The following is a 23,488-nucleotide window of genomic DNA, read 5'->3' as shown; positions in this document are numbered from 1 at the left end:
TCTCACTGCTTTTTCAGCCTCCTGCACTGAACATGTACTACAAACTTGAGGAGGCACTTACTTTGCCCAACGGTTGCTCATGGTAACAGCAAGGTTAATAACAATGGTCAATAACAAAGCTTTAAAGCTTTCCGCTGTGGAAAACATTTCTAAGTGAAGTTGATGTATCACATAAGCACCCTGATGGACATGAAGAGACACACTCAAAGAGGGGTTTGTCCAAAAGAGATACTGTAATCAATTACTCCGTGCTTATATTTGATTTTTTTACCAATAATTCTTCAAACTTGTTTGACAAAATAGTTTGTTCCTATCCCTTTATTGCATGTCTATTAAAACGATTTTAATCAGAATATTATTACAACAATTGGTAAATTATAGTTTTTTTGCGGTTTCACTGTATTAGTGAGTCAGAGTGGGAAATTCTCTTGTGTCTGTCATAGAAATACATGGGAACATAGCGGATCTGTTGGTTGGGTGCCCTCTGGGGCTACCCCCTGCCATGGTCATGAATTTGCTGGATGGCTTCTGATTGGCCAGTATGTGAATCTATGTCTCGACAGGTGTTTGGAAGACTTGCACCTGTTTGGCCATGTGCTTACTTAGTGATCCATTAACTAGAAGCTGTTGGGAGTCTCTTTGGGGCATCCAAAACTCTCAGAGTCAACGAATAAAGAATTGCATTTATGTTCTCTGACTTGAACGTTTAATTAGCATTAACCATGTCCATACATAACATTCTTCATAAACATTTTTGAGAAGTATAATGCAGTACACCTAGTTTTTTTTATTGCTTTGGACTAGGTCTGAGTTGTGTCTGCTCCCAAGTGCTCCAGTTTGGTTCTGCTCACCCACAGTGCTTTACAACCCCTCCCTACATGGCTCAGGCCAATGGGTGTGTCCCGCTGAAGACTGGCCAATCTTGTTGTGAAAGTAGCACAACATTGCCCATCTTGCGCAGCTGTGCCCGACCAGTCCAACCACAATATTTCCCATAATAAGCAGGTTCAAACTTAAATTTGCAGGTTGAGATCAGATCTTTGACTCCCTCATGGAGAAAGTGCATAGTTTAACTCCAGTAAACACAGGCCTTTCAGGACCCTAACTAAAGAGGGTGCCTTAGTAAACAGGAAATGAACCAGCAAGGCGTTTTCTCAGAATGAGAAGAATGTCTCTGCTCTGTACCACACCAAGCAGTAATGTATCTGTGGTGCGGCAACAGTCATTCATTATCCAGTTCTTTCTCTCGGTCTCCTTCGGGCATTGTGGACACTCCGTATGTGTGGGTATTTTTTCCCAACTTCCTTCTTTCCATCTTCACTGTTGACACAGTCCTGTCTGTATGGTGCTGATTAACATTGTTGTTATGCCTAAAAAATAGCACCTCAGACAATTTCATGCTATGAATAATTAGTAAAGAGGTGGAGCCTGAAGCAAATTTACATCAACTGATATTAAAGAGCAGAAGCGCAATGCAGGAGCTTTGTAGTGCCAAGCCACAGGTTTTAGGAGATGTAGCTTATATTGAGGTTGTGGTGAGTGACAATGGGTTAGTCACATTGTCTGAAAAGACCTAAGTGTGCTGTCAGATCACTGTCAGAGGATGCAGCAGCTGTAGCACTAACCCCCACCCCTTTGCTTGCCTCACACAACATACAGTCATTGCACATATGCGCTACGCACTCCCACTCATATAGTTTCTGTTACTCTCATGCGCACACAGACACATTTTCCACACTACCATTTGATAGGGACCAGATGCAGAGAGTGAGGTCTCATTAGTGAGTATAGGTTCTTCTTCTCCGGCTCACATTCTGACCCTCGCATCCACAGAAGCCACTGACCTTCCTGTAAAGACGAGGCCCCCCAAGGCAATCCATAGAGAGGGCAGGGAGCCGGTGTGGACCTGCAGCAGCCCGATAGAGGAGGCTTCAGAGCTTCACATAAATCATGTTTTGATGTACACTTCCTTGATATCACAAGCTGTCACATGCTGTCAGCAAGTCTTGTTAACACAGCTATTCAGAGCTGTAATGAGGAGCAGAGAACAGTCAGAAAGAAAGTGTTTAGTTGTCTGATATATTTTCCCCCCTCAGAAGTTAGAGTATTCTCTTCATAAATCCACAGCACACTACCCTTACTAGCTCTTTGCTTTTATTCTAATTGCTCAATTTCATGCTCAGATAAGCACATTTAACCACATTTGATAATCACTTCTATTCATGCATTAACTGTGAGAAAGATCCCACTAGTGACAGCCGTACCGAGGAACAGCCTGGATGTGCCATCCTCCAGATGGATGGATTATGGGAACTGAAATGAAATGAAAAATGAACACACGCATAAAGAAAAAAAAATCACACATAGAGGGAGAAGACGGTACTCAAAAAGAAGAAAAGGAAAAATTGAGGACTTTCATTCCTATTATGTATGACAAAATGAAGCAACATCTCACCTTTTTTTCTTTTATCACTCTGAGGTAAAGCAGTTTAACAGCCCGTCATTGCTGCATCATGTGTTTATGTTCAACGTCAGGATACTTTTTTTTTTAATGAACACATTATGCAAAACTTAAACAATTGGCTGTTCAATTGTTCTTAAACATTTTGACCAAAATTTGGCTAAGACGGCACCTTCATACAGACCCAGAGCAGCTCCATAATATGACGAAGATAGTTGAGACTTCTATAGGTGACGCACCATCTGCTGCAGGACTCATTCTTTTTTTTTAGTTACTCCCATTTTTTCTTTGCCACAAATTATATATTCATGCAGTAACATTTCTCTTTTATTGTATTGTTGCTTCCAAAATAAGTCCAAAATATTGTCACAGCACTGTGGGAGAAAAGTAGCAAAACGTAGAGCCACATTTTTGTATTATTTTTTTTTTTTTGTCATTTTAAATGTGCAATTTCATTTCAGAAATTGAGAAACAAAGGCCATAATGACTGTGCTAGTCCTGATCCCGATGACTGTTTCGGGCACAGCCCCCTCATGGACGACCATTTCGGCAAACTAAGCGAAGAGAGTGATTTAATGTACAAGCGCTGTGGTGTAAGTACTTTTCCTGCCCTCTGCTATTTTGTGTTCATTCCTGTCTTTATGTTGATGTTCACTACAGGCGCTAAACAAGAAAGAACACAGAGGTTGTGATAGCCCGGACCCTGATGCCTCATATGTCCTCACTCCTCACACAGAAGAAAAGTATAAAAAAATTAATGAAGAGTTTGATAATATGATGAGAAATCATAAAATCGTAAGTACTGTATATGGAATGTTCTTGCTTAACAAAGGATATTCTTTCTTCCTTTTTTTTTCTTTTTTGCTCACTTAACTCTTCTCTCTTGGTGTTATCCCTCCAGAAACTTTTTTTTTTTTTTTAACTTCTTTCACAACTACTGTACCTTTAGAAAAATGCATCCATAACTGGGTGTGCACTCCTGTTGATTTGTTCTGGCACACCCTGATAAGATCACACGTAATTAAAAGGTTCAAATGTTGCATGTTTCTGTTAGAAATATTGCACGCTATTTTTGCACTTATGGCTTTTTAAAAATAAAGCCCCGTGTGTATTAATATGATAAGAACAGGCAGGACATATACTAAGTATATTATTTTATTTTTCCTAAAAATACTTTTTTTTTGGAGTCATGGACTTGTATAACAAAAAAAATATTTTTCTGTTACATTTTTTTGCCTTAACTTTTTCCTCACAGTGTAGTAACTTAAAAAAAAAAGTTCAAAAATAATTCTTTTTGAAAAATAACAGAGTGTATCTGCTCTGCTTCAAGGAGCACATCAGCGGACGATCGAAAATGTCACAGGTCTTTTGTGATCTTATCATGCATGACAGTTTTAGACTTGTGCAACATCATATGCTACTTAGCAGCTGTTTTCTTTTCTTTCCTGACATGAAGAACACCACTTTGCCATTAACAAACTAATTACAACGCCAGCCTGGCTGACTGGATAACTCTGTGGTGAAGCGCTTTCACCGGCACCTGTTGTTCTCACTTAACTCTTTTAGCACAGTCAGCACTGTGGAGGCAGATGCGAATGAGTTGGGATTCTCGTAGCTGTAGATCTCACCATTGTCTGCTTTGGAGGGAAACAAACTCCAGCTTGTTGTTGTAAATGGTGGAAGCTGTGTCTTAAGTGCTGACTGTTGCAATGCTGAAGTGATCAGCTGTATGCATGTCATGTGGTTATTTGCTCTCTGTGTTTTGTGTATGCTCTTTATTATTGACATTCTGTATTTTCTGTATTTATTTTGTAATAAAGCTTTTTAAAGTGTTTACAGTTGAAAAGTAGTATATCCTGTTTTTTGTTTTTTTTAATGTACTGCATTTAAAATGGTTTTGACTTCATGACATCATTAAAAGTAACCCCTCTGGGAAACTTGGCGGTTTATGATCCCACAATAGCTACTGACCCATCCATCACAGTCATCAGAGCTTGTGTTTCGGCATGCGCTGCGTGTTAATATTTGTGTTTGTCTGTTTCTTTTAGCCCACAGCGTTGCCCCAGCAGAACTTTTCCATGCATGTGGCCGTGCCGGTTTCCAATCCAAATGCCATGTACCAGGCGGGAGGGAATCAGGGCAGCCAAGCCCTTGCAGCAGCCACTGCCTCGCTGAGTGAGAGTGGGATGCTCTCCCCACCACAGACCTCCGTGCACAGGAATGCTGGATCCGGTGGAGGATCTCAGAGGCCCACCAGTACAGGTGGTGCAGGTTAGTGAGCAACAAGCTCAATCAGTTTGTTCACTTGCTTTTTTTTTTGTATTACAATTTTTTGGATGAGTGCCTGTGTGGATGTGTGTTGTGGCAGCAAGTTGTCCCGGATGTTCTGGTTCTAATTGATTGAGAAGATTAATATACTGTAACTCCCATGTCTGTGTTAAATGTTTAGCTTTGTGAAAACAACAAAGACATGAGAAAAATTACTTCTTCCTTGGTTTAAAAAAAAAAAAAAAGTTGCTAGTGATGTGCGGCCAGACGCATTTATTTCCAAAGACTAGCTCTTGCCTCTCACCTAGCCCACACCAATGGGGCTGCTTTCACACTTTCTGTCTCATTATTTGGACAAATGCTAGTGATGGATGGATGTCTACCACAATGGCCCTGAAGACTTGTGATCTCAAGCCATTTTAAACTGACACGGTTTAACTAATTTTTTTGAGGTCTTTTTTCCCACTGCCCTAAAATGCTCATTATCACACCATTAACCATACAAGTGTTTTGGTAAAGTGATCTCATTCTGACTTGTTTGGTTGCTTTGGCTTACACAGTCCAAATGGCTTTTTTGCTCAGCATTCGATGGAAGCCCAAGCTGTAGGTGTGAAATACCTCTTTCAATTTTAACCACACATCGAAACTGCTTAGTATCTACCCACTTGCAGGGTGGGTTTACTGAATGCCTGTTCCTGAAAATAACTCCTTTTTAATGTGCAGTCATCCACACGTCTCTCTTTGTTTTTCTTCATTGGCACAGGTCACATCAGATAAGCATGTTTCAAAAACTGAAAAAAGAAATTCAACTTTACGCTGACTTTTAGTTTTATGTGCAAAAACATCAGCTTGGTGGCACTCAGAAAAAACATCCCGCTGTCCAATACCATGATACTTGCATGCTGAAAATGCAAACTTAAATTGGAAAGCTGCAACCATGAGCTCCTTCTTATAAGCATGCTAAGCATAAACAACACGCTGATGCTGCTCTTCTGAATAATATATTTAACAATTTTCCCACCGTGATGACACTGATGGAACACAAGCCACTCTTTTTTGTGCTTGAGAGGATAGATCTGTGTGACAGTTTCATGTCCGGTCTGGCATCTCCATCACACACTTCTGCTATCTTTCAAAAGGATGCAGATGGGTAATCATGTCACTCTGTGCATCTCATTAGGTGGCATGCTGGATACCACAGACCTTTCAGTGCCAAGTGGCTCGGGCTCCAGCCCAGCGGGTAAGTTCTTTAGAAGAGGTTCGTTAACTTTCTGTACCTCTGCCCAATAGGCCTCATGCTTAGCATGAGAAGTCTATCTGTTAGTAAGAACTTACAGACCACTTACCAGATATCTATTACAGACCCAAAGTTAATAGTCACCATGTATATTAGTGCTGTCCAAACTTTTTGCAAAGAGGGTCAGTTTTGGTGAGTTGAAAATGTGTGAGGGCCAACGATTCTTTAAATCCTTATAATAACAATAAATGCAAATGAACTAGTCAATGAACATTTTTTTTGCAATTGCAACTTTTTATTCCTTCACATAGAACAGTATTATATCTACAGTAAATACATTTTTACCAAACTTACTCTGAATTTCTTATTTAAAGCCTCAAAATAAAAATAAAAAACCTTTTGGAAACAATAAATATGGGTTCAATCATGTGAACAGGAAAATAATACAAACGGTTATCTTATTCAAAAGTACAAACCACTGTGGTTTTGATCACAGAAACCAACATTATGTTTTCATTCGGCCCTTAAGGCTCTGATGGTCAAGTAGCCACGAGTTCTTGCCACAGATTTACAAAGGCTTATAACATAAATTAGCCAATCACAATCAAGAAATTGTAGTTCTTAGAACGAGCTGGAGTAGCATTTTATGACCCTGAAATCCATTGGAAATTTAAATGCTGGATTAGGCCCATGCCGGACTTTGGACATGCCTGATGTATACACTATATTACCAAAAGTATTGACTCACCTGCCATGACTCACATATGAACTGAAGTGCCATCCCATTCCTAACCCATAGAGTTCAATATGATGTTGGCCCCCCTTTTGCAGCTATTACAGCTTCAACTCTTCTGGGAGGGTTGTCTACAAGGTTGAAGAGTGTGTTTATCGGAATTTTGGTCGCGGGGCCCGCTCCAAACTGTTCCCACAAGTTGGGGGGGATTGGTTTTGTCCAAAATGTTTTCGTATACTGAAGCAGTCAGTTCCTTTTACTGGAACTAAATGGCCAACCCCAAGTATTGAAAAACAACCCCACACCATAATACCTCCTCCACCAAATTTCACACCCGACACAATACAGTCCAAAATGTACCATTCTCCTAGCAACCTCCAAATCTAGACTCGTCCATCAGATTGCCAGATGGAAAAGCGTGATTCGTCACTACAGAGAATGATTCTCCACTTCTCTAGAGTCCAGTGGCTGCATGCTTTACACCATTGCATCCAACGCTTTGCATTGCACTTGGTGATGTGTGGCTTGGATGCAGCTGCTCGGCCAAGGAAACCCATTCCATGAAGCTCCCTGCATACTGTACTTGGGTTAATCTGAAGTCACATGAAGTTTGGAGCTTGGTAGCAATTGACCACAGGTCAACCACCTCTTTACACTATGCGCTTCAGCATCCGCTGACCCCTCTCCGTCAGTTTACATGGGCTACAGCTTGGTGGCTGAGTTGCTGTTGTTCCCAAACTCATAAATTTTGTTCTGAAAGAGCTGACAGTTGACTGTGGAATATTTAGGAGTGAGGAAATTTCATGATGGGAGTTGTTGCACAGGTGGCATCCGATGACAGTTCCACCCTGGAATTCACTGAGCTCCTGAAAGTGGCTCATTCTTTCACAAATGTTTGTAAAAACAGTCTGCATGCCTGAGTGCTTGATTTTATACAACTGTGGCCAGGCCAAGTGATTAGGACACTTGATTCTGACCACTTCGATTGGTGAGCGAATACCTTTGGTAATATAGTTGATCGGATGCCATAGGTGTAATTTATTCCTTTAACTCTGGAGATGTTGCCAGTGACATCTTAATAACACACATTCTTTGATATACTGTAACACTTCGACCGTTTACTTGATCAACGTGAATCAGATCGTTCTGATAAAGAGGAGTGCAGCTTTTCATATCCGCTTTGCACGGATATGCTACAAAACGTAAAGTTTCTTAAGTGAAAAGCACAAGGCTGCTTTTCTCTTTAGACTCTGTTGGGAATATGTTAATTGCATGAACAGTTGAAAAGTTACGCTAGTCAACACTGGAGCTAAATCTTCGGTGTTAAAGGAGTAATAGATCTTTATTTCAATGAAGGGAACTCCAGCTGCATTTGTGGGAGTTTTACTAAAAAAGTGATAGCAAGTAGGTTAATGCATTACAGCTATTATCTTGTCCCCTGCTATTGACAGGTGAACGACCACAGTGCTTTCTTTAAACTTGTCACCTCAACGTAGTTTTCCCTCCTTCTGTTTCTGTCAATCTATTGACAGGTGCATCTGTTTCCCCCCCACTACCCAGGGCAGCCCTTAGAAGGCCATAGAGGCACAGTCAGTTGCCTACACCAGCATAACCCTGACGGTATTCATGCCATGTCATCCCACTAAGTCCTAGGTACACAATGACCAGAGTGGGCTGTCATCGCTAAAATGTAGTATGAGAGTTCTGCAGGCAGGTGCAGTTTGACTCTTTCTGACTCACTCCCTGTCCTTCAAGCAGTATTTCTGCTGTAAAGCAGCATGAACTAAATGACTTTCAACAAATATCAACTTTTTCACATGAAGATATATCAGATCTTACTGTCCCAACAAGATCCATTGGCAACCAATGACAGCATTTTAAAATGATTCACTTAAGTTTGGTTATCGAACCATAGGCAGGGTAGTGTCCGAGCCTGGAGGCATCAGTATTTGGCAAAGCGCGAGCATGTTGCACCTGTTGTTTGTACCAAGTATGTAGAAAATTAGAGACTACAAGGAGGGCGAACCTCCCTGGGACTAATGTCAGATGACCATTCCTGACATATTTATGCTTTTTCACAAGTTGCAACTCTGCCCAGAGTGCAGCCGTTTCAAAGGGGGCAGATGGAAGATATGTTACGTGATAGCTCCTCACTAGCTTGGCAGTGTTATCACTAAGTGATGAAATTAAATAAGTGTAAAATGGAGGGAAAACTTGATGTACAGTCTTTTCCATCAAATTGTTGTTGTTTTCTTACTGTGTCCTCTAATATAAACCATCTGCTGGTTTTCTTGTCACTAAACACACCAGGTTTTTAGAAACATTTAAAAAAATCATGAATAGTAGATTTATGTGTGAATTGCAAAATAAAAGAAGAAAATTACTTTATGTCTTTGTTGTTGTTTTTTTTTTTTGCTTTCGCTGAACTTTAAATGCAACACAAGGTCTTGCATAATGCCCTTCTCTAGACCATATGATTAATTTAGGACAATGAACAGAATCTGCAGACACAACCACTCTCTCAAAGTGTGAAAACAGAGCAATGGGGAGAGGGGGGGATCAGGAAAACAAGGGGATCCGTCCCTGCTCCGTGTCAACTTGTGGTTGTCATCTTTGCTCAAACTAACTTTGTGGCTCAAATTTGATCTTTTGCTTAGTCTCTGTTTCATAAATGTACTTATCAAAATATTTCAGTCACACTGAAGCTCTGCTTCTTACATGTTTTAATTTGTTTTTTTGACTTAGGCAGTTAAATGTGGATTTAAAATCATCAGTTTAATTGTTTAAGACCATGTCCTAATAATGCAGTAAAATAAAGTCATGTGAGGTCCAATATTATAGTAATCAGGCTAGATTTAACTGCAGTGCTTGGAGCCTTCTTTTCTCAAAAGTATAAATGTAGAAATGGCACGAAAGGAAAAGTGAACAGATGAATAAATAAAGGTTTGAATGGTAAAAGTGGGTTTTTTGTTCTGACCAAGATCAGTCCTCACTCTATGACAGTCTGACCTCCAGACTACATTAATGAAACAGTCCTGCATATTTGACTGAAACAAGCTTCTGCTTTTAGTCCATTAAAGCACATTTTTTGTTGTCTTTTTTTAGCACATAAAAGTTTAGTTAAATATCTTGGAAAAATAAAAAGAAGAACTATTTGAACCTGTTAATTTGGCTCACAAACCTCACTACAGTAACTGTTTTTAATGAATATTAGTCTGAATGTCTCACAATTGTTGCAGGCACAGTTCATTAGCTTTGTGTTAAAAGTAATCCAGTGTGTTTTGAGATTAAAGTCCCACTCCGATCATCATTTGATCAATTTTAAAAGCGCTCCCAATGGTCTTTAAACTATGATTATGCCGTTTTTAGCCAAAATCGAAAAACCTGTGTCGTTTTATAGGACATAGTTTCTGCAGAGCTGCAGTAGTTCATCAGAAATATGCCTCAGAGTTCTAGGCGGGACATCCATCAGTTTACCCGCTCTCCTGCTAGCTTACAGCCCCTCACACCCCCAACCTAACATTAGCAATGCAACAAAAATGGCCAGCGATCCAGCCGTACAGTTTGGAGTCGGATGCCTGTGCAGATGAGGAAAATGAAGATAAACATGGATGTATTTGTGGATGCATCAGAATGGAATGGAGCAGGGAGCTTGTGACCCGCCCAGTTTATTTACTATGTAACAAGTAAGCTGTTTTTATTATGCCCTATTCACAACAATTTGTTTAAAGAAATACTCAGAATTGAAATTTTAAATTTAATGTAGGTTCTCCATCATGAGAAAAATGCCACAAGATTATATTAAAAACACAATTTTAATTTGAGTGGGTCTTTAAGCGTTTGCATTACTCGACATTTGAAACACTATGTTGTCCTTTTAAATGTTAGTGGCCTGGATAAAGAGAGCCCGACCAGAGAACTAACTAACGTGACATACTGGGCATGAATCATTCAAAGCGTGAGTAACCCAGAGTTTGGAATCACAACAACAACGTGGGATAGTTGCGGCTAAGCACACAGAACAGATCATTCACTAATGATAGGGTTGCTGGTTCCCTCTTTTAAGTCAATATGTTGTGAAAAACAACCTGTTTGTCATTCCCTCCAACAATAGCGTCGTGTTCTGGGCAGATTTCTGTTCAAGTAAAATAACTCTGATCATCGTCTGTCGTCAGACCAGCCTTTATTTGCCAATTTGCCACATTACAGTCCATTCCTTCGCGCAAAATCCTATTTTCGCTAACTTCTCGCTGGATGACATCCTCACTGCTTTTAATCAGGCTTGCTATTTTAGGGGCTCCGGACATTTACTGTACTAATTCTGTAAACACTGTTTTCTTGCAGCAGCCAAGTCCGGTGCGATCAAAGCCAGGGTTGACGGCGATGGCTGCTTGTACACACTGTTGATTCAGCTGTGAGATACTATTGTGGGCTTCATAACTGTTTATTGGACCATGAATTGTTGCCCTCCTTATCTGTAGTCACTGGGGCTATTGTTCTATTATGTGCATACGCAACAGTCTCCTTGGTGTGCACACACTTTTTGTTTTGCAGGGGTACACTGAGCACAATAGAGAAGTCAGCAACTTGTTGAAGTGTTACTGATCCGCTGATGTTGTAAAAGATACAGTTAATCCTTTTTTCCCCCCCCTCTTAAAAACCAAACAGTTGTTTTTTTGTATCAAAGGGAGATTCTACTCGCATAAAGCACTGGTGGTTCTCAGAACTATTCACTGCCATATGTTTCAAAGTGTGTTTGCACAAGCTAACAAATCACACTGCAGACCTGTGAGCTATACAGACTACCACACCTGTTTCGTTTCCCTTTTGTGAGTTATTTTGTTGTAGATCTGAAATACTCTACGTGCAATGTGTCCAGCCTTCACACAAAAAAGCAGCATCTGAAGTCGGTAACACTTAAAAATGTTGTGAAAATTATTTCTCAAGTAGGCTTTGGAACTGCATTTTAATGATCTGTCCGCACCCAGTGATAACAGTTACCCTTTCACAAATTCATTGGTTGTGGAATAGAGTAGGAGTTATAATGAGATGCTAAGAATCATCCTATCTTGAAAATATTAGAAGAGGGTAAAAAAGGTAGAAAGAAAAAGGAAATGACTTATGACTATGAGCATGAATGTGTGAAAGTTGAAATACAAATCTAACAACATGCTGCTGTGTTCGTGACTAAAGCTACAAGCAAAATAAGACAGTGTTTTACTGTATTTATTCAACTGTTATGGCCCCACGTCTTTCTTATAAGCAGTCACAGTACATTTGTCAGTGAACTTCACCATCCCAAGATGCCCAAAAAAAGCCTTTGATGTGATCACTCTCAATAAAAAATAAAAGGCTCATCAATTTTGAAATGGACGTTTTATTTTTGTAAATGTGCAGGATAATTATCTGAGTCGATTAAAACTTCCCAGAGGGTCGGAAACACTTAACGCCGCGCTCTGCAGCAAGCTGCAGAGCAACACAGAGCCAAGGGTTTGCTTGATGACTGCAAGTGTTGTCAGTCACAGTCCATAATTTCATGATGCGTTTCTGTTACCATTTCCCGCTGCAGGGAACGGCTTCGTTAACTCCAGGGGCTCGCCGGGCCTCCTCAGCACGGCCAGCGGCAATGGCTTGGGTAAAGTCATGCCCGCCAAGTCTCCACCACCCCCCGGAGGGAACATGGGAATGGGAAGCCGCAAGCCAGACCTTAGGGTTGTTATCCCTCCATCAAGCAAAGGGATGATGCCCCCGCTGGTGAGTGCAGAGCACACTGCTGCACGTCAGAATCTGAGGCTTGAGGGCTTTGGAGTGTGACTGCTGCAAGGCAGACGGGAGCCTCCTTCTGAAGACTTTCAGATCACGTGTCAAGCTTCACTGGTGTCACATCATTGTAGCAGCATGAGGTTGTCACCTTGCCAAGAACTTTGTTAACCTGGAAAAGGAAAGCTGGTCATTTGAGCAGCGCATGTGCTCAAATGACACCACATTTGAAATGTTTGCAAACCAGAATGGTATAGAATCTTACTGATGTTTGAAGAAAAGTGCCGTTCTTGCCACTAACCGATTTTGCTGTAAATGGATCCAAAATACCATCCGTATTTATCAGCGCCTGGTTGATTTACTTTCAATATATACCTAGGAACCTGTTCTTAAGCATTAGTTTCTCGTAGGAAGGGTCAGAGGCGGAGCAACATCCCATTTTTGGATGCAAAGTCCATCGCGCGCTGGATCACTTTTTTTCTGCAAACAATCCTGCAAAAATCTTCCAATCTAAGGTGAGTTATGCAAAGATAAAACTATGTGAATACTTATTGACTACTTGTCTCACTACCACAAAGCAGGAAATTACCTATGGTCAATATTTTAAAGATGTTTGTATTTGTCGCGAAAGCAAAACTGCAGGCTACAAAGAAAATGTTACGCCTGTAAAAATGGCGCCAAAACGGCATTCAGCTACTATTCCACAGATTATTTATAGAGATTTCAGTAAAATTGTGGAGATGTAAATGAGATTACTGTCCATTATTGTTCTTTAGATCTGTTCTAAAAATGAATGTGACTTCATTCTATAGAGAGCACCTTATGGACCATGGCGCAGCGCTCCACCTGAGGACAGTGAGGACAGATGTCTCTGTGACCGTGATGAAGAATCTCCTCCTGGACCAGCAAGTGATTAAAGAATCATGTTGTGCAGAGTTTCAGCTTGTTTGTGATCTTTATGAATGGAACTGTGTGAAAAGGTAAAAATGCTGCTCTTTTCGAAATTGATTTCGTTTTTCTAAATCGGCAACAGTGATGGAAGACTGATGAGACGCATCATAAACATCTAAGAACCAGAGCTGCAGCTGCAGGAGGGAGGCCAGCAGTCCCTATCTCTTGAACAGCAGTTTAAGAGGAAGAACCGCTGAGGTCCAGACAAAGCCATTCCTGCACAGGAAGTCCATGCAGATGCTGAGGGATACTGACCAGTGGTGGTAAATGAGCGTCAACGCTGAAGATTTCCACAATGAAAGGGCCAGACTCAGATGTGGAAGGATGCCCACACAAAAACATTAATTGCTTTACTACAATTCACAATTAGACTGAAGCAACAAACACTTTCTGAATGAAAGGACAAATCCACTGAATTTTGAATGTGTTTTTTAGTCCATGGTAGAGGTTTCTGTCAGTCATTGGAGTGAATCTACTGGAAATAACTGTGTTGCATAAATAAAAGTCTCTTTATTCTGGAAATGGGAACAGGTGTTTTCTTTTTTTGTGGATGCCTATGTTGTCGATTAGTGACAAACCTAAATTTATATCTCATTTTATGCGTTATTGTCAGATTTAGTATCTCAACTTAATTTAGCACCTACTTGAATACAAAAAGATGATTGACATTTTTTTTGTCATAGTTCAAAATAAATTCTAGCACTAAGGGGTTAAGATCTCATCAGAGTGAAAATATGTCAGCATCCACGGAAGAGATAAACATTCCAGCAGCTTGTTGTCTGTGTATGTGGACTCCCTGGTCATGGAGGATGTTCCTTCTTTGCACAAATGAAGCTTAGCGTGGTGTTTCAACCGTTGACTGTAAATGAGACCTGGACTGAGTGAATGTGACATCACCCATAGATAACGGCTTACTTCTGGCTCCAACAAAATACAGTCAATTCAGTTGTTATATTTTTGCATTACAGATGCCGCCATGTTGGAGCCAGACAGTGTCAGTAGCCTAAGCTACTTGTCCAAGTCGGTCTGAGTGATCGTTTCTATAGCAACCACTCTCGCCAGTCAAGAGTGAGAGAGAAAAAAAAATAGGATCAACTAGGGCTGCACGATATGAGGAAAACTTGCGATATGCGATATTAGTGATCAATATTGCGATAACGATAAATTTGCGGTAAATAAACAAATAGAAAAATAAACAAAAACATCATTCCCATTTCATTGCAACAGTTTAAAAATTATACTCCAAATGACCTTCATCGACATGGGGGACAAACGTCAGGGTGGCTAACCCTGGTCCTCAAGAGCCTCAACCCTGTCTGTTTTCCAATTCTCCCTAGACTGCTCGATAATGATAACCAAAATCAGGTGTGTTCAGTTAATCAGGATGTGAAATCACTTGAGTCAGCCAATCAACAGCAAGCTGGTTAAGGAGAGCTGGAAAACAGGCAGGGTTGAGGCTCTTCAGGACCAGGGTTAACATAATAGGCCTCCATCTGATTGGTCAACAATGGGAAGGCGTCCATCTGATTGGTCAAAGCATAAAGGGATTTATTTGATTCGTTAAATGCTTCAAGCTGCTAGAAGATTGTTTTAACACATTTTGGGTTTGCGATTTATTGCGATATTCGCCGTCTTTTGCGATATGCATATTGCAGAGCTGGATATTGCGATAACGATAAATTTGCGGTATATTGTGCAGGCCTAGGATCAACAAGAAAATGTTATAAAAAGGCACCAGAGCAAGAATGGTTTTTCTGACAAATACATGTTTATTTCTCAATAGAGAAATAGAAGTCTGTTGATACGGTTCCTTGGCTCCAGCCTGTACTTCCTGTTTGGAGCGTCAAGGGGGAGGGGTCACTCAGTCCAGCTCTCATCCACCGTAAATGCCTTAACACATGTCACCCTGTGGGGTCGTAGAATGTACACAGCACCTCTTGTGCTGCAGAAGCAAAGCAGGTAAGGAGCCGGATGAAGCGTTGGTTCTTTCCTGTCCGACCCAGCGTCACATTTTAGGATGGTGGAGGCGGTGGAGGGTGCAGGCTGTGGCAGGTCTGCAGACAGCCTGTCATTAGGCCATAATGGTATTAAATTAATCACATCTCACTGTGACAGAGTGTAGATGAAGACTTAATCAGGGGCCCAGGGTATGAGCCAGATAATATCTTGTCGCCCTTGTCGTGTCTTCCTTCTGCTATTGATTGAGTGTGGGTATTAAGAGCGCTGGCCTGGTCACAGTATGTTCCACCGCACCAGAGGAAGACGGGCTTTTTGTCGCTCCTCCTCCTCCACAGAAGCTCTTTGCTCGGAAAGCCGGCTTTTCTGAAGTTACTGGAGATTGGGGTGATGCCGATTCAAATCCCACTTACCCTGAAAGTTTTTTATAATACACTAGAACTTTAGTTGGAATGTCTTTCTCTTTACAGACTACTCAAACTTTTTAGCTTTATTGTCTCTACTGGACGGTGGAACACTAAGAATTCATTCTTTAATTCATGTAATGTTATTAGTGCCTCTACTTTTCAGGATTTTAAAGTCAACTTCTTTATATTATTGTTCTGTTTACAGTGAAACCTTGATCTCCGGCACCATTTCCCTAAAATGTTTTACAGTTGTTCCACTTTTTCTCTGTCACTCTCTTCTTTCTTCTGCTGAGAGCAGTCAGAGTTGGAGGAAATGGATTTGGTGAGTGTCGACAAATTTGCGAGGAAAGAGTTGACGTGTTAACCTGCTTCTGGTGATCGGAGATGCTGCACTGTTTGCAGAGAAGGCAGCCAGACAGCAGAAATTCAAGCAGCATAATATTTTAACACTGCATGCTTTGGGTTTTGCTTGTGATTATTGCAGTTTTAGCTTCACGTTTGTCTTACACCACCTCTCCGGTGTCTGCGTGTTCGAGTGTGAAAGCAAGAAGGCCGTATCTGGGCTTAAGAAGTAAAGTGACTCCGTTTGTTTTAACATATAGAAAATTCTTGAGTAATAACTAAGGGAGAGGACGTTACATCATACATGAAATCATTGTGTGAGATACCGGAGCTCGATGAAGTCATTTGGCTGGATGATGCTGGAACAATTCAAGGAAGCCATCAACAATGTGATGCAATGTGGGACTCAGACGTCGGCGTGGACAGCTGCACATATGTTTGCTAGTAGCAGTTGCGACCCGGTATATCTGCTTTTGATCATTAAGCTTCGGAAGCACCGGTTGCTCACAGCACAGTTTGCTGCATGACCACACTAAGCTGTGTAGGTGTGTTTGTGTGGCCCGAATGTCAGCAGTCACTGCACTAAAAAACCACCGCTGTGCGTCACGCTGGGAATTCAAGTGCGTCATTTATGTTATCCTCATGCACCACCTTGATTGGGTTTTATGTGAGTGTGTAACATGATTTTGTTCTTTTTAAAGGGGTTCTTTTCTCGGATGAATTGTTTCGGAGAGCCCACTAACGTGTTTACAGATACTCTCCTTGAATGTTTTTAGACATATTTTAAAGTTCTAAATATACATATCAGGTTTTAACACAGGTCAACTCACAAGAACCCATGGTGACATCAGTATGATGGAAAAATATTAGAAATGTGCTCTGTGGTCCACCAATAACATTAAATTCCACATGATGTTATTTTTTAAAGAAATTAGGTCTGGGCTCTAAAGGGTTAAAATCCTATTGCTTTCAGTAAATTATTTGTCATTGCTTTGGTAGCCATTTAACTTTTTTTTAGAATAAATGTTGCATAATTTGCCATTTTTTTTAAAATAAGTAAGCAAAGATGATCAAATGTATAGTTAGCTATATTTTTTTTTGCTGGTAGATTTAAAATGATTGCTGAGGAAAGTCCTGCAATTCCTTGACATAGATCTACACTGCCACCTTGTGGTTCATTTTGGCCAAACAGAAAGTAAACTATGAATCAAATTCCTAATTATTATAAAAATAAAAGTGTATGGTAGTTGCATGTTTAAAAAAATCCATCTTAACAGGCTTTTAAGGCTTCTTCTTTGTGTTTTTGTGTGTGTGTTTGTTTTCCAGCACACCCAGAGGATCCACAGTTCCCAGTCCAACCAGCCTCTCGCAACTCCTGTTGTGTCTGTTACCACCCCCAGCCTCCCCCCTCAGGGCCTGATCTACTCAGGCATGCCCACCTCCTACAACCCGGCTGGTGAGTCGTTTTCCCACTCCCTGCCTCAGCTTCCTCTGTGGGGAATGCTTGTAGGACACGCTGCTGATTGCTCCATGTTTCTCAGTGACTCACAGTGTTCAATGTAAAATCTTTCTGCTTTTGTTTTTCAGAGTTCTCCATGGGCGGCGCAGAGCTCTCCTCCCTGCAGAGCTTCAGCTCTCATGGGCTCTCGCTCGGCTCCATGTCGGCATGGCAGCAGCATCAACTGGGCCAGGCAGCTCTTAATTCTTTGGTGTAAGTAGCACACTTAACAAACAAAGGCACGCTCTCTAGATGCCCCCAACATAAAAGCAACGCCCACGATGCTTGTGATTTCACTCTGAAGGCCCGTACACACAGGGACGAATATTCGCCAGCCGTTTTTTGCCACGTTTTTTGTGTTCACAACCAGGTGATTTTCGCTGACGATGAGCCGAGTGAACATGCAATTTAATTCCCTGACATTAGATGGCGCTTAATGTAAATCAGAAATACCCCTGTACACAAGGTGGCGCTGCGCAACTTTACGCTTCTTAAAGTCGCTTTTCACTTAGAAGAAGAGAGCAAGTATTTACGCGATTGTCAGAATCAAACAAAGAAAACATGAATATTTCCAGCACCAGTAGCTCCAGCTCCAGCTCCAGCGATGAAGAAATTATTGTTCTGTTGAATGATGAAAGACGCCGGAAAAGACGCCGATTTTGAGTACATCCCATAGTTACGAGAAGAGAAGAACATGGGGAGTTTTATCGACTGGTACAAGAGCTGAAAATGTATCATGAGCGTTTTTGGGGATATTTTAGAATGTCCGTCATTATTTCTTCGCGGCAGTGTAGACGCTACTTGGCGTATATCTTCTTCGTTGGTATATGTGCTCAGAAAGGCAGTTTTGTGTTTGAGCGCCCCCAAGTTGTGTTTTACTGTAACTTCAGAAGCTCCAGACACGTGTGCAAAAGCGCCATTCTCATTGGTCGTATAGTTTTTGACGCGGCGCGTCAAACCAAAAAAACGAACCCGAGGCGTTTTTTAAAAAGTGACGCTGTGACGCGTGGCGTTTTTTCGCGTCACTGTGCACACCCACATTGGTGCCCTTTGTTTAGTCACGAGGCGTTAAACGTCGGCGAATATCGCGCGCGCGAAAATTCGTCCCGGTGTGTACGGGCCTTGAGTCATCCGTATTTCCACTTTTTTTTCATACAATTGCTCCTCACATTGATTTTATTGTTATTTTTAACGTGGTGCAACATGTCTTGCATGTCTCCGCTGTAGTGGTGGAGGCCACCTACCTCAGGGCTCCAACCTTTCCATCAGCACCAACCAGAGCATAAACATCAAGTCCGAGCCCATTTCTCCACCGCGGGAGCGAATCACCCCCTCTGGTTTCCCCCCACAACAGCCGCAGCAAGGCTCCAGCCGACAGGAGGGTTTGGGACGGTCGCCTGCTGACAGCCTCAGCTCATCTTGCAGCTCGTACGACGGCAGCGACCGTGAAGACCATAGGCCGGATTTCCACTCCCCACTGGGTCTCGGCAGGCCCCCTGCCGGCTCGGAGGACAGGGAGAACCCATCGGTCAAGCGCTTGCGCATGGACACGTGGGTGACATAGAAAGCCCTCATCCTGCCTTCAACTAGCTGCTAGCTAGAGAGAAGAATGGTTAGTTATGGGTATGGAAGAAGGAAAACACAGCTACCATTATACTATTATTCAACTCACATCAATTTGTAAGGCTGAGGTGTAACGTTTTATGTGGAGGCTTAGGTAAATTCTGATAAAGTAGAATGAAAAAAATGAAGAGTAGGTGGCTGGACTGAATTCTGTGCACAAGCAGGTGGTACCAGGTACTTGGTGCAACTCAGATCTGCAGAAGAGTTATGTTCATGAAAGATTATTAAACAATAAGCAGTAGAATATTGTAGTTACTGGTCTAGATTTACCTGTAGTTGCTTTTTTACTGTTGTACTCGCAAGTTTGCAAACAATCAGGCAGAAATGTGTTGCTTTCAGGTTAAAAGCGGTCAATGTGAACAGTGTTCACTGCAAGGTCGATCTTGAAAACAACGTAACCACACACAACCTTTATCTCAAGTGGCGTCTTCTGTTGATTGATTGATTGATTCCGCTGACCAGTTGACATGCAGAGTAATGATAAAATCTCATCCCAGAAGTCCTAAAAACAAGTGAGACTACTTGAGCGCACACGAAACAAAAACGTAAGAGGCTAAAACAATAGAAAAAAAAACATTGCAATAATGGTGCAACTATTCTGTTATGATTTAGAAGTCAGATAATTACACAATTAAAATGATGCAAACGTGTCCAGTTGAGCTGCTGCGATAGTCAACATGTGGACATATGTGTAACAGTTCATCAGTAACATAAGCCAAAGTTTTTTTTTTTGCTTTGTTAGCTTCTATGATTTCCTAACAGTTCAGTTGAAGCCCCCCCCCCCCCGTCTCTCAAACAGGTTTTATTGTTTTCTACTTTTGTTGTGATTCGTGTCAACCGAATCTTAAATTGATATCTGAAGCCATGAACATTTTGTTTTTACCACAGAAAATTTGAGCCAGACATCTTTGGTTGTGTAAATAGGGACTTTATTATACAGAAGCAGGATGTGAGTACACGCTTAATGTACTGTATAGTGGCAGATTTCAAGGAAAGGTATATTTTTGTGGTTTACAGCCAAGTTCACTAGAGTGAACCCTTCAGAAAGAAACAAGTCACTGGTCAATATCTGCATTTTTATGTTTGTTCTTTTGGTCTCTTCTCAATTGAATCATCAAGATGACATGTTGTGTTTTGGTTGCAGTTGGTTTAATTTGTCTTCGTTGTGGTGATTTGTTTGTCTTGAAGACAAGGTAACAACAAATGCGGTGAGGTTGAAGATCATCTAATATTTTTGAGCAAAAAAGGAAATCCCCAACATCCTGACTCCTAATTGGAAAAATGAGTCGTGTTTTATCTCCTGTGCACATGAAGTTCAGATCAATTCTTCACCTTTTAAAATAATTATTATTCCATAAATAGACTTGTAATTTCAAGTCTCACTTTTGGTCTATCTTAAAAGCGTTCCCAGTGGGCATTTAATTATGATGTTTTAGCCAAAATAAAATTTTCTAGGACTTAATTCCTGCAGAGCAACAACAGTTCATTAGAAATTTCCCTCTGAGTCATGGACAGGACCTTTAGCGAAGAGCAACCCCAGCCCCTCTTCCCGTCATCCATAACTTTGCTATCTGTTTACACGCTTTCCAGCTAGTTTAAAGCCAGCCCAGCATATTATCTATTTAACAAATACGATCTTTTTCAAATAGAAATGTTTGGTCTGGTCCTGATTCAAAATAATTTGAATAAAGAAATACTCAGAAATGCAAAATGAAGCTTTAATTTCTTTATGTATGTCCTCCATCATTAGAAAAATGCCACAAGAACATGTTCAGAACACCAAAAACAAGATTTTTATCGGTGTGGGTTTTTAAGGTTCTTTCAGTTAGTGGTTTAGTCGTTCATATCAAACCCTAAAAAAGGTGATTAAAAAAACAGTTTGTATCTATTAAAACCACTCTCATCTCATTTGGAGCCACAACCTAGCACAATGACTTCAATCTCACTGCTGAGAGGCACACATTTGTCAAAAATAAAGTTTGCTGCACAAGAGAGATATCGCTGTGCATTTGCCATGGCACGCCTTGTGTGTCTCTGTGACATACTCCGTCCCATCATTAGTCCCATACTATAAGACCATACAGATCTATGCAGTTTAAACCCTGATTCACTTTAAAATGTTCTCAATAGATTCATTGCAGTTCGCTTAGTTTACAATCCACCAGGACAAAGAATATTAGACTGTTATCCGCCTATTCTGAAGTGCCACTGAATCAATGTCTTTGGGAAACCTCTTCACACTCATGCATTAGTAAGCATGCATATTTGAACCAAAAGGAAATTGAATGAAGCTCATTGTAATTCAGTTTAACGCAGCAGGGGAACGTAGCAATAAGAAATCAGTGCAACACAAATGTTCCTGCCTCTTCTCGCAGCATCACCTCATAGCTAAATGTGTATTTTAGCACTTGATAAACATATCAGGGTGTTTTGTAGTTACTCTATTGATATGCACAGATAGGAAATGCCTTATCCCAATGAGAAACTGCACCATTTTTTTTGTTTTTTTTGAAGATGATGCAGATTTCTCTCAGACTTGACCAAGCCTGCCTCTTCTCAAAACGGACTCACACAAGAGATCGCATGGCGAATGCACTGTGATATACGTGGCTCTTTAGGTTGTATGTCCGAGTTGTGCTCAAGTGGTGAATGTGAAAGGAAAAGGGTAATCATAGAACCTCTGCAGAGGATTGTCTTCACTTTGCTGTGCAAGAGTACACTGCTTTGCTTCATGGCTTTTATAAGCAGAACGTCGTGTTTGATAAGTGTTTGTAGTTTAATGCTCACTTAAATAAAGAAGCTGTTTTCGGTTTGAAGGCTCAGACCGTTTGGCGGCACAAGCTGGACTTTGTTGCCAACAATGAAATTATTTGTTAAAACAAAAAAAATTCTAAATAGATTTTAAGTTAATCTGCATTTTGTTTCCCTTTTGGTTGTGTTATTTTATTTTCAGCATACAATAAATGTTCAAGTGAACTTTTTATGAAACGATGAAGATACTATGCTAGACGTCATTGTACAAGATTTGTATTCTACACAAAACTGCAAATATTGGCTTTTAATGTGTAATCTTAATTCATGTCTTTCATTCTGTTAAAAACGGAACTCTTTCATAGAATTTGTTCTCCTGTGAAGTCACGAACAGTAGAAACTGTTAACGTTATTAAACACCTCAGTGTACGCACTCTCCGATCTCTGTCTTTTCTATCGACTGTATTTTTTCATCTTGGAATGTGTGAAGATAAGCAGGCCAAGCAATGCTGGTTATATAAGAAAAAAACATCAGTGTTAAACCAGTTTAGGATTTGATGTGGTGTATTTTTGTGTTTAGATTAAACGTCAGTTAGTTTTTTTATATATAAATCTCATGAAATTAAAATACGAATAGGTAAAAGTTAATATAATAATAAGGTAATTTCCCCTTTGTGGGATCAAGAACGTTTTATTCTCTTCCACGCTGCGAATTTAGTGAAGAAAATATCAGAAAACATTTGAGATTTTATTGAAACAAACTTACTCGCTATGAAAAAGTGCTGTGACTTTAATAGTATTTTAAGAAAAGCATCTTTTCTTTTTTCTTTTTTAATAGTAATTTAAGAAAAGCATCTTTTCTTTTTTATTGAAATAACTGGTTCTAAAATAACTGTGAGGTTTTTAGGTCAATTTGTCCTTGAAAGAAGACATATTGTAAAAATCTGATTGAACTGCATGCATTTGGGTTTAAATGGTGTATACTTGTATAGCACTTTTCTACCTACAAGGACAAAACGCTTTTACGGTCACCGACCCACTCACTCACCCAGTCACACACACATTCACACACACATTCACATACTGGTGGCTGCTCCGGTGCCAAACACATGCGCCAACCTACCACCAGAGGCAAGGTGGGGTTCAGTGTCTTGCCCAATGACACTTCGACTCATTGGCGTTCAAGGGGGGAATCAAACCCGCAACCTTACGATCATGGGTCGACTGCCCTACCACTGCACCACGGCCGCCCACTGTAAAGTAAAGACCCTTTTTATCAAGAAATGTCTTATTTTCTTTTTTGCAAGAAAAAAAAAGTTTCTCATTAAGAAAGTTTTTCAATAGCAAAATAATTAATAAAGTATGTCTTAGTGACTAGAATTCTTCTTGACCAGGAATTCTTGCTAAGACCATTTTTCTTTCCCCATTGGCAATTTTTTTGCTTGATTAATTGAATATGTTCAGTTTTTTTTTTTTTTTTTACTTATTTCTAGGGGAACTG

At 40.6% G+C, this 23,488-nt stretch overlaps 1 protein-coding gene across 16 annotated transcripts in view; it reads left to right on the top strand.

Annotated features, from left to right (window-relative positions):
* Window positions 1-22,419, top strand: part of mef2aa (myocyte enhancer factor 2aa) — a 65,892-nt gene extending 43,473 nt beyond the window's left edge. For 3 of the 16 annotated variants that reach the window (XM_023955846.2, XM_078949345.1, XM_078949346.1), the window contains exons 4-11: window positions 2,923-3,054; window positions 4,510-4,732; window positions 5,910-5,969; window positions 12,269-12,453; window positions 16,072-16,095; window positions 17,442-17,571; window positions 17,703-17,826; window positions 18,841-22,419. In XM_023955846.2, coding sequence (XP_023811614.1) covers window positions 2,923-3,054; window positions 4,510-4,732; window positions 5,910-5,969; window positions 12,269-12,453; window positions 16,072-16,095; window positions 17,442-17,571; window positions 17,703-17,826; window positions 18,841-19,177 — 1,215 coding nt within the window. In that variant the 3' untranslated portion in view covers window positions 19,178-22,419. Of the gene's footprint in view, window positions 1-2,922; window positions 3,055-3,121; window positions 3,257-4,509; window positions 4,733-5,909; window positions 5,970-12,268; window positions 12,454-16,071; window positions 16,096-17,441; window positions 17,572-17,702; window positions 17,827-18,840 lie in introns of all 16 variants that reach the window. The other 13 variants (XM_023955852.2, XM_078949352.1, XM_078949353.1 and 10 more) reach the window with 7 other exon arrangements.
* The last annotated feature ends 1,069 nt before the right edge of the window (window positions 22,420-23,488 follow it).

The sequence above is a fragment of the Oryzias latipes genome, chromosome 6 (genome assembly GCF_053564925.1).
Source record: "Oryzias latipes strain Hd-rR chromosome 6, Olatipes_Hd-rR_3.1".
NCBI lineage: Eukaryota > Metazoa > Chordata > Actinopteri > Beloniformes > Adrianichthyidae > Oryzias > Oryzias latipes.
Note: the sequence above shows the minus strand (reverse complement) of the source record. Positions and strands in the feature narration are given on the sequence as shown.